The sequence below is a fragment of the Panulirus ornatus genome, chromosome 47, assembly GCF_036320965.1.
Source record: "Panulirus ornatus isolate Po-2019 chromosome 47, ASM3632096v1, whole genome shotgun sequence".
Lineage (NCBI taxonomy): Eukaryota > Metazoa > Arthropoda > Malacostraca > Decapoda > Palinuridae > Panulirus > Panulirus ornatus.
This window is the reverse complement of record NC_092270.1, coordinates 22905876-22918348: the sequence shown is the minus strand read 5'-3', so window position 1 is coordinate 22918348 and position 12473 is coordinate 22905876. Positions and strand designations below refer to the sequence as shown.

The 12473-nt window shown below is 42.8% G+C and overlaps 1 protein-coding gene across 1 annotated transcript in view; it reads right to left on the bottom strand.

The window, feature by feature from the left end:
• Positions 1–12473, bottom strand: part of LOC139763691 (liprin-beta-1-like) — a 41743-nt gene that overhangs the window by 16718 nt on the left and 12552 nt on the right. Inside the window, exon 4 of the mRNA XM_071690010.1 lies at positions 10823–10906. Within this exon, the coding sequence (XP_071546111.1) occupies positions 10823–10906 (84 nt within the window). The remainder of the gene's footprint in view (positions 1–10822; positions 10907–12473) is intronic.

The window sequence follows — 12473 nt, the reverse complement described above, 5'->3', positions numbered from 1 at the left end:
CAACAACAACCCTGACCAACACCTACCCCAACAACAACCCTGACCAACACCTACCCCAACAACAACCCTGACCAACACCTACCCCAACAACAACCCTGATCAACACCTACCCCAACAACAACCCTGATCAACATCTACACCAACAACAACCCTGACCAACACCTAACCCAACAACAACCCTGACCAACACCTACCCCAACAACAACCCTGACCAACACCTACCCCAACAACAACCCTGACCAACACCTACCCCAACAACAACCCTGATCAACACCTACCCCAACAACAACCCTGATCAACATCTACACCAACAACAACCCTGACCAACACCTACCCCAACAACAACCCTGACCAACACCTACACCAACAACAACCCTGACCAACATCTACCCCAACAACAACCCTGACCAACACCTACACCAACAACAACCCTGATCAACACCTACACCAACAACAACCCTGACCAACATCTACCCCAACAACAACCCTGACCAACACCTACATCAACAACAACCCTGACCAACACCTACATCAACAACAACCCTGACCAACACCTACCCCAACAACAACCCTGACCAACACCTACATCAACAACAACCCTGACCAACACCTACCCCAACAACAACCCTGACCAACACCTACCCCAACAACAACCCTGACCAACACCTACACCAACAACAACCCTGACCAACACCTACCCCAACAACAACCCTGACCAACACCTACCCCAACAACAACCCTGACCAACACCTACATCAACAACAACCCTGACCAACACCTAACCCAACAACAACCCTGACCAACACCTACATCAACAACAACCCTGACCAACACCTACATCAACAACAACCCTGACCAACACCTACATCAACAACAACCCTGACCAACACCTACATCAACAACAACCCTGACCAACACCTACATCAACAACAACCCTGACCAACACCTACACCAACAACAACCCTGACCAACACCTACACCAACAACAACCCTGACCAACACCTACCCCAACAACAACCCTGACCAACACCTACCCCAACAACCCTGACCAACACCTACCCCAACAACAACCCTGACCAACACCTACCCCAACAACAACCCTGACCAACACCTACATCAACAACCCTGACCAACACCTACCCCAACAACAACCCTGATCAACACCTACCCCAACAACAACCCTGATCAACACCTACCCCAACAACAACCCTGATCAACACCTACATCAACAACAACCCTGACCAACACCTACACCAACAACAACCCTGACCAACACCTACATCAACAACAACCCTGACCAACACCTACATCAACAACAACCCTGACCAACACCTACATCAACAACAACCCTGACCAACACCTACATCAACAACAACCCTGACCAACACCTACACCAACAACAACCCTGACCAACACCTACCCCAACAACAACCCTGACCAACACCTACCCCAACAACAACCCTGACCAACACCTACCCCAACAACAACCCTGACCAACACCTACATCAACAACAACCCTGACCAACACCTACCCCAACAACAACCCTGACCAACACCTACCCCAACAACAACCCTGACCAACACCTACCCCAACAACAACCCTGACCAACACCTACATCAACAACAACCCTGACCAACACCTACACCAACAACAACCCTGACCAACACCTACACCAACAACAACCCTGACCAACACCTACCCCAACAACAACCCTGACCAACACCTACATCAACAACAACCCTGACCAACACCTACATCAACAACAACCCTGACCAACACCTACACCAACAACAACCCTGACCAACACCTACACCAACAACAACCCTGACCAACACCTACACCAACAACAACCCTGACCAACACCTACATCAACAACAACCCTGACCAACACCTACACCAACAACAACCCTGACCAACACCTACACCAACAACAACCCTGACCAACACCTACCCCAACAACAACCCTGACCAACACCTACATCAACAACAACCCTGACCAACACCTACATCAACAACAACCCTGACCAACACCTACCCCAACAACAACCCTGATCAACACCTACCCCAACAACAACCCTGATCAACACCTACCCCAACAACAACCCTGATCAACACCTACATCAACAACCCTGACCAACACCTACCCCAACAACAACCCTGACCAACACCTACATCAACAACAACCCTGACCAACACCTACATCAACAACAACCCTGACCAACACCTACACCAACAACAACCCTGACCAACACCTACCCCAACAACAACCCTGACCAACACCTACCCCAACAACAACCCTGACCAACACCTACCCCAACAACAACCCTGACCAACACCTACATCAACAACAACCCTGACCAACACCTACCCCAACAACAACCCTGACCAACAGCTACGCAACAACAAGCCTGATCAACACCTACATCAACAACAACCCTGACCAACAAGTATACCAAAACCTTGATCAACACCTCATCGCAGAGAACAACGGCAGTGTCGGCTAAGTTTGGCACAGGGTGGAATGTGGAGAGGAGTGTGTGTGTGTGTGTGTGTGTGTGTGTGTGTGTGTGTGTGTGTGTGTGGACTGCCACAAATAACCATCAGCTGGTGTGGGGGCCACGTAGAGACCAGGTTCACATGTGTTCTGCTACACAGTATTACCATCATCATTAATGGTTCCTTCATGTGTTTTGCAATCCATCTCTCCTGGTACTTCCTCCCACAAGTCTCCTTCCCAAGCTGACTTACCCTCACCACTCTCTTCACCCCAACATTCTTTCTTCTTTTCTTAAAACCTCTACAAATCTTCACCTTCGCCTCCACAAGACAATTATCAGACATCCCGCAAGTTACCCCTCTCAGCACATTAACATCCAAAAGTCTCTCTTTCACGCGCCTATCAATTAAAACGTAATCCAACGACGCTCTCTGGCCATCTCTCCTACTTAAATATGTACACTTATATATATATATATATATATATATATATATATATATATATATATATATATATATATATATATATATATTTTTTTTATACTTTGTCGCTGTCTCCCGCGTTTGCGAGGTAGCGCAAGGAAACAGACGAAAGAAATGGCCCAACCCCCCCATACACATGTATATATATATATATATATATATATATATATATATATATATATATATATATATATATATATATATATATATATATGTATTTTTAAACCAGGTATTCCCAATCACCAGTCTTTTTTCAGCACACAAATCTACAAGCTCTTCACCATCTCCATTCACAACACTGAACACCCCATGTACACCAACTATACTCTTAACTGCCATATTACTCACCTTTGCATTCACTCCATCTTTCCATCTCCAATTTGGTCTCCCACTTCTCCTCGTTCCCTCCACCTCTGACACATATATCCTCTTGGTCAATCTTTCCTCACTCATTCTCTCCATGTGACCAAACCATTTCAAAACACCCTCTTCTGCTCTCTCAACCACACTCTTTTTATTTCCACACATCTCTCTTACCCTCTCATTTCTTACTCACTCAAACCACCTCACACCATATATTGTACTCAAACATTAAATTTCCAACACATCCACCCTCCTCTGCACAACTTTATCAATAACCCATGCCTCGCAACCAAATAACATTGTTGGAACCACTATTCCTTCAAACATACCCATTTTTGCTTTCCAAGATAATGTTCTCGCCTTCAACACATTCTTCAATGCTCCCAGAACAATTGTCCCCTCCCCCACCCTGTGACTCATTTACGCTTACATGGTTCCATCCGCCACCAAATCCACTCCCAGATATCTAAAACATTTCACTTCCTCCAGTTTTTCTTCATTCATACTTACCTCCCAGTTGACTTTGTTCCTCAACCCTACTGTACCTAACAACCTTGCCCTTATTCACATTTACTCTCCCCTTTATTTTTTCACACACTTCACCAAACTCAGTCACCAGCTTTTGCAGTTTCTCACACTAATCAGCTACCAGCGCTGTATCATCAGTGAACAACAACTGACTCACTTCCCAAGCTCTCTCATCCACAACAGACTGCATACTCGCCCCTCTTTCTAAAAGTCTTGCATTCACCTCCCTAACAACCCCATCCATAAACAAATTAACAACCATGGAGACATCACACACCCCTGCCGCAAACCAACATTCACTGAGAACCAATCACTTTCCTCTCTTCCTACACGTACATATGCCTTACCTCCTCGATAAAAACTTTTCACTGCTTCTAACAACTTGCCCCCCACACGATATATTCTTAATACCTTCCAAAGAGCATCTCTATCAACTCTATCATATGCCTTCTCCAGATCCATAAATGCTACATACAAATCCATTTGCTTTTCTAAGTACTTCTCACATACTTTCTTCAAAGCAAACACCTGGTCCACACATCCTCTACCACTTCTGAAACCACACTGCTCTTCCCCAATCTAATGCTCTGTACATGCTTTCACCCTCGCAATCAATACCCTCCAATATAATTTCCCAGGAATACTCAACAAACTTATACCTCCATAATTTAAGCACTCACTTTTATCCCCTCTGCCTTTGTACAATGGCACTACGTAAGCATTCCGCCAATCCTCAGGAAACTCACCATGAGTCATACATACACTAAATAACCTTGCCAACCAGTCAACAATACAGTCACCCCCACCCCTTTTTTAATTAATTCCACTGCAATACCATCCAAACCCGCTGCCTTGCCGGCTTTCATCTTCCGCAAAGCTTTTACTACCTCTTCTCTGTTTACCAAATCATTCTCTTTAACCCTCTCACTTTGCACACCACCTCGAACAAAACACCCTATATCTGCCACTCTATCATCAAACACACTCAACAAACCTTCAAAATGCTCACTCCATCTCCTCACATCACCACTACTTGATATCATCTCCCCATTAGCCCCCTTCACTGAAGTTCCCATTTGTTCCCTTGTCTTACGCACTTTAAGACAAGGGAGCAAATAGAAACTTCAGTGAAGGGCGCTAATGGGGAGGTGATAACAAGTAGTGGTGATGTGAGAAGGAGATGGAGTGAGTATTTTGAAGGTTTGTTGAATGTGTTTGATGATAGAGTGGCAGATATAGGGTGTTTTGTTCGAGGTGGTGTGCAAAGTGAGAGGGTTAGGGAAAATGATTTGGTAAACAGAGAAGAGGTAGTAAAAGCTTTGCGGAAGATGAAAGCTGGCAAGGCAGCAGGTTTGGATGGTATTGCAGTGGAATCTATTAAAAAAGGGGGTGACTGTATTGTTGACTGGTTGGTAAGGTTATTTAATGTATGTATGACTCATGGTGAGGTGCCTGAGGATTGGCGGAATGCGTGCATAGTGCCATTGTACAAAGGCAAAGGGGATAATAGTGAGTGCTCAAATTACAGAGGTATAAGTTTGTTGAGTATTCCTGGTAAATTATATGGGAGGGTACTGATTGAGAGGGTGAAGGCATGTACAGAGCATCAGATTGGGGAAGAGCAGTGTGGTTTCAGAAGTGGTAGAGGATGTGTGGATCAGGTGTTTGCTTTGAAGAATGTATGTGAGAAATACTTAGAAAAGCAAATGGATTTGTATGTAGCATTTATGGATCTGGAGAAGGCATATGATAGAGTTGATAGAGATGCTCTGTGGAAGGTTTTAAGAATACATGGTGTGGGAGGCAAGTTGTTAGAAGCAGTGAAAAGTTTTTATCGAGGATGTAAGGCATGTGTACGTGTAGGAAGAGAGGAAAGTGATTGGTTCTCAGTGAATGTAGGTTTGCGGAAGGGGTGTGTGATGTCTCCATGGTTGTTTAATTTGTTTATGGATGGGGTTGTTAGGGAGGTGAATGCAAGAGTTTTGGAAAGAGGGGCAAGTATGAAGTCTGTTGTGGATGAGACAGCTTGGGGAGTGAGTCAGTTGTTGTTCGCTGATGATACAGCGCTGGTGGCTGATTCATGTGAGAAACTGCAGAAGCTGGTGACTGAGTTTGGTAAAGTGTGTGAAAGAAGAAAGTTAAGAGTAAATGTGAATAAGAGCAAGGTTATTAGGTACAGTAGGGTTGAGGGTCAAGTCAATTGGGAGGTAAGTTTGAATGGAGAAAAACTGGAGGAAGTAAAGTGTTTTAGATATCTGGGAGTGGATCTGGCAGCAAATGGAACCATGGAAGTGGAAGTGGATCATAGGGTGGGGGAGGGGGCGAAAATCCTGGGAGCCTTGAAGAATGTTTGGAAGTCGAGAACATTATCTTGGAAAGCAAAAAAGGGTATGTTTGAAGGAGTAGTGGTTCCAACAATGTTGTATGGTTGCGAGGTGTGGGTTATGGATAGGGTTGTGCGCAGGAGGGTGGATGTGCTGGAAATGAGATGTTTGAGGACAATGTGTGGTGTGAAGTGGTTTGATCGAGTAAGTAATGTAAGGGTAAGAGAGATGTGTGGAAATAAAGAGAGCGTGGTTGAGAGAGGAGAAGAGGGTGTTTTGAAATGGTTTGGGCACATGGAGAGAATGAGTGAGGAAAGATTGACCAAGAGGATATATGTGTCGGAGGTGGAGGGAACGAGAAGAAGTGGGAGGGTGAAAGGCGGGCAAGGAACAGAGTGAATTGGATCGATGTGGTATACCGGGGTTGACGTGCTGTCAGTGGATTGAATCAGGGCATGTGAAGCGTCTGGGGTAAACCATGGAAAGTTGTGTGGGGCCTGGATGTGGAAAGGGAGCTGTGGTTTCAGGCATTATTGCATGACAGCTAGAGACTGAGTGTGAACGAATGGGGCCTTTGTTGTCTTTTCCTAGCGCTACCTCGCACACATGAGGGGGGAGGGGGATGGTATTCCATGTGTGGCGAGGTGGCGATGGGAATGAACAAAGGCAGACAGTGTGAATTGTGTGCATGGGTATATATGTATGTGCCTGTGTGTGTATATATATGTGTACATTGAGATGTATATGTATGTATATTTGCGTGTGTGGACGTGTATGTATATACATGTGTATGGGGGTGGGTTGGGCCATTTCTTTCGTCTGTTTCCTTGCGCTACCTCGCAAACGCAGGAGACAGCGACAAAGCAAAATAAAAAAAAATAAAAATAATATATATATGTTATCTGATGCTCTGTACATGCCTTCACCCTCTCAATCAATACCCTCCCATATAATTTACCAGGAATACTCAACAAACTTATACCTCTGTAATTTGAGCACTCACTCTTATCCCCTTTGCCTTTGTACAGTGGCACAAACTTACCTCCCAATTGACTTGACCCTCAACCCTACTGTACCTAATAACCTTGCTCTTATTCACATTTACTCTTAACTTTCTTCTTTCACACACTTTACCAAACTCAGTCAACAGCTTCTGCAGTTTCTCACATGAATCAACCACCAGCGCTGTATCATCAGCGAACAACAACTGACTCACTTCCCAAGCTCTCTCATCCACAACAGACTGCATACTTGCCCCTCTTTCCAAAACTCTTGCATTCACCTCCCTAACAACCCCATCCATAAACAAATCAAACAACCAGGGAGACATCACACACCCCTGCCACAAACCTACATTCACTGAGAACCAATCACTCTCCTCTCTTCCTACTCGTACACATGCCTTACTTCCTCGATAAAAACTTTTCACTGCATCTAACAACTTGCCTCCCACACATATATTCTTAATACCTTCCACAGAGCATCTCTATCAACTCTGTCATATGCCTTCTCCAGATCCATAAATGCTACATACAAATCCATTTGTTTTTCTAAGTATTTCTCACATACATTCTTCAAAGCAAACACCTGATCCACACATCCTCTACCACTTCTGAAACCACACTGCCCTTCCCCAATCTGATGCTCTGTACATGCTTTCACCCTCTCAATCAATACCCTCCAATATAATTTCCCAGGAATACTCAACAAACTTATACCTCTGTAATTTGAACACTCACTTTTATCCCCTTTGCCTTTGTACAATGGCACTATGCTTGCATTCCGCTATCCTCATGCACCTCACCAAACCTAATTTAAAACTGAGCGGAAGGGCAAAAGCATAGTATACAAACATTTGGCAAGGAGCCTAACAATAGATTTTCTTCAGTTGTAAAGGCTGGTGTATTTCATTTCCGTTAACTCATTCAGTCCAGGAAGGAAACTATGATTGTGAGAGAAACCTCTTTATAGATGATGCCACAATAATCCCAAGGATGACAGGATGATAATGTGTAAAGAAATATTCTGTTTACCATGATTTATGAATATCAGAATTATCTTCTCTTTCCCAACAGCTTTGGTAGAGTAGTATCAGTGATGTAAGATAGTCCCACCTCTAGAGATCTTGATTTTTAGCTCCAGTTTCAAACCTCTGAATCCAAAAACAATACAAAGATCAAACTTAGAACAACTATCAAGTAAAGAGACAAAGTCCAATTGAACCCACTGCAGAAGTGACAGCTTCAAGGACAGTATAACAAGTCTTTGTGAACATGCATTTTGTTGCTCATGATGTTCATATGCAAAAATCACTTTTTTTTAATGCATTAACAAAATAAATTTTGCTGCACACCTATATGCACTGTTCTATCTTGCAGAAATCGACAGAGAAGTACCAGTACTTACCTTACAGATGGCCTCACAAGAAATGTACATAATTATCATAAATTTCACCACAAAATATGCCATACATTCACATCCAAAACGAGGTACATACAATAATATAAGGCTAAACAAATTAGTGGAAGAAAGAAAAAGGTTACAGTGACAAAGACTGACATCTAGATAAATCTGTAAACTGCTGAGGTGCATCAAAGCAGATGGCTTCATTGGTGAACAAATTTCTGCCTCATCTTCATGGATAGGAAAAATTTTTAGAACATCATATCAACTCACTCTTTCTTTACACTGACTCTATTGTAATACTGATAAAAAAAAATAAATTCTGGAAAACCAACATTTAAATCAAAGTATAAACTAATTTGATCAACCATGTGAAACTGTAAGAACGATACAGGTACTTTTTGATTTAAAAATACTTGATCTGAGCCATTTTTAGAGTAACAGGCACTATTCATTTACACCTTTTCTGAATTTACACAGACTTTATCATGGAACAACATGATCATTATTGGGCTGGCAACGCAGTGGTGTGGCACTGCCAGTGCTATGTGAGAGATGTACATATGCATGACATGAATACAGTCATGGAGTGCTACAGTGTTTTGTGTTGCAGTATACTGTATATTGCACGTACTTTGCTCCTTGCATCATGCCACCACAGCATCTTTTAAATTCCTCTGGTACCAGTGGTGTTAAGGTGCATAAGACCATCATGACAGAGGTTATAATGTATGTGCTCAAATGTTATGCGAGATGTGAATGAACAGCTGATATTGAGCGTGTCCTTAGACTTAGTTAATCTACTTTACAAACTATTTATGACAGTGCTGGGAAGATCAAGGAGAGTGCCAAAAGTGGAGCATTAATCAGCACATCTACCATATCTATCAATATGTCTGATGCTCCTTCCCTCTTGGAACTCCCATCAAAGGGGAGGCCATGTCAAAAGAATCTGCGCTTGCCCTTGTCCTTACATGCCTCCCTCACATTCACCATTCAGTGCATCTAAGACCTCATATTCCCTGAGTTCAGTTATGCAGAGAGTGGAATGAATGTTGAGCACAAGGATTGAACATCAACCTCATGAATTTTTCCTGTCAGCTTGCTTGTGATAAAGCATAGGCCTGGAGAATATCTGATGACTTGTTAGCAGTGGAAGGAGCAGAAAATACATTTCAAGCAAGTCTTGGTTGATTCATGAAGGATATTCAGAGTATGTATGGATCATGGTGAAGTACCTAAGGATGAGCAGAATGCATGTATAGTACTGGTTGGTTCATGAATTTTAGGAAACACCACAATTATCACATCTATAAAGAGGTTACCTGAAGCATTTCACAACACTGGATGGTACTGCAGTTGAATTTATCAAAAAAGGGGGTGACTGTGTTGTCGATTTGTTGGTAAGGATATTCAGTGCATGTATGGATCATGGTGAAGTGCCTGAGGATTGGCAGAATGAATGTATAGTCCTGGTTGGTTCATAAATTTTAGGAAACACCACAATTACCACATCTATCAAGAGACTAGCTGAAGCATTTCACCACAATGACCTTGCTCTTACTATATTTGACAAGGATGAGCCAAACACAGAACAGAATTCATAGGTGGACCAAAATGTGTAAGCTGATATCAGGTGCTATGAAGAAATCCACCATGAGAAGACAATGAGGGCTAAACAGACAGCGCTAAATTTGTTTTTGAAGAAAAAGAGTACTCATCAGGAGGACCAGCTGCACTCACTCGACCATCACCACTACTTTCCACAACTACAAAATCTGACCATGATGACCCCCTTTCCATTTGACTTCAATCACCTCCTCCTCCTCCATCAGCACTAGTAGGGAATTCAGGAGCAGAGGTAACTGTACATGTTGGAAATTAGTTTATTTTTTTTTATAAAATTCTTTATACAGTATGTATATCATAGTATGTATCATTTCCCGGTACATGTATAATATAGTTTTTTCTGGTATAATATTCCTTACTGTCTTCTTAATAATAAAACCCTAATCCCCATCACATATATGACATGATTTGTGCATTTTCGACTTATGCAATCATTTTCAAGAAAGAAACTGTAACGTAGCCCAAGAGGTTCCTGTTTATTGTCGATGTTCTGCTACAAGTGAGTAGTGATGCCATATAATTAATCACTATAATCAAAGTTTGCAAAGAATCTCTGCCATGATGCACCTCAACAAGAGGATTCTTGGGTACTTACCACTTCCTTTCCTGGTTGCCCCTTCAACCATTCCAACAGAAAGTTCCGTGTGTCTTCTGCTAGTTCCTCAACCTCCCCCTCATCCTGGGAAAAGAAAAAAACATAAACAGGAAAATAATCATTAATGTTTTCTCCATGTTCCATGTTCTCATCCACATATCTGAAAGTCTGGTTTAGAAAAGTGGATGATGTCCTTGTGGCCATCCTCCCAAAATTGTGGTTTTCTTTAATGAATCATATAATATTCACCCAACTATCAAATTCAAGATGGAATGGGAAAAAGAAGGTAAACTGCCCTTTCTTGATGTGTTGATAAATAGAGAATCTGATCATTTGTCCTTTAAAATCTACAGGAAGTGTACCAACTCTAAGAGTTATTTATCTATTCATTTATTTATTTTGCTTTGTCGCTGTCTCCCACGTTAGCGAGGTAGCCCAAGGAAACAGACGAAAGAATGGCCCAACCCACCCATATACACATGCATATACATACACGTCCACACACGCAAATATACATACCTATACATTTCAATGTACACATATATATACACACAGACATATACATATATACACATGTACGTAATTCATACTGTCTGCCTTTATTTGTTCCCATCGCCACCCCGCCACACATGGAATAACAACCCCTTCCCCCCTCATGTGTGCGAGGTAGTGCTAGGAAAAGACACCAAAGGCCCCATTCATTCACACTCAGTCTCTAGCTGTCATGTAATAATGCACCGGATCCACAGCTCCCTTTCCACATCCAGGCCCCACAAACTTCCCATGGTTTACCCCAGACGCTTCACATGCCCTAGTTCAGTCCACTGACAGCACGTCTACCCTGGTATACCACAATGTTCCAATTCACTCTATTCCTTGCATGCCTTTCACCCTCCTGCATGTTCAGACCCCAATCACTCAAAATCTTTTTCACTCCATCCTTCCACTTCCAATTTGGTCTCCCACTTCTTGTTCCCTCCACCTCTGACACATATATCCTCTTTGTCAATCTTTCCTCTCTCATTCTCTCCATGTGACCAAACCATTTCAATACACCCTCTTCTGCTCTCTCAACCCCACACTTTTTATTACCACACATCTCTTTTACCCTTTCATTACTTACTCAACCAAACCACCTCACACCACATATTGTCCTCAAATATCTCATTTCTAATACATCCATCCTCCTCCGCACAACCCCATCTATAGCCCACGCCTCGCAACCATATAACATTGTTGGATCCACTATTCCTTCAAACATACCCATTTTTGCTTTTCCAGATATTGTTCTCGCCTTCCACACATTCTTCAACGCTCCCAGAACCTTCTCCCCCTCCCCCAACCTGTGACTCACTTCCACTTCCATGGTTCAATCTGCTGCCAAATCCACTCTCAGATATCTAAAACACTTCACTTCCTCCAGTTTTTCTCCATTCAAACTTACCTCCCAACTGATTTGTCCCTCAACCCTACAGAACCTAATTACCTTGCTCTTATTCACATTTACTCTCAGCTTTCTTCTTTCACACACTTTACCAAACTCAGTCACCAACTTTTGCAGTTTCTCACCCGAACCAGCCACCAGCACTGTATCATCAGCAAACAACAACTGACTCACTTCCCAAGCCCCCTCATTCACAACAGACTGCAT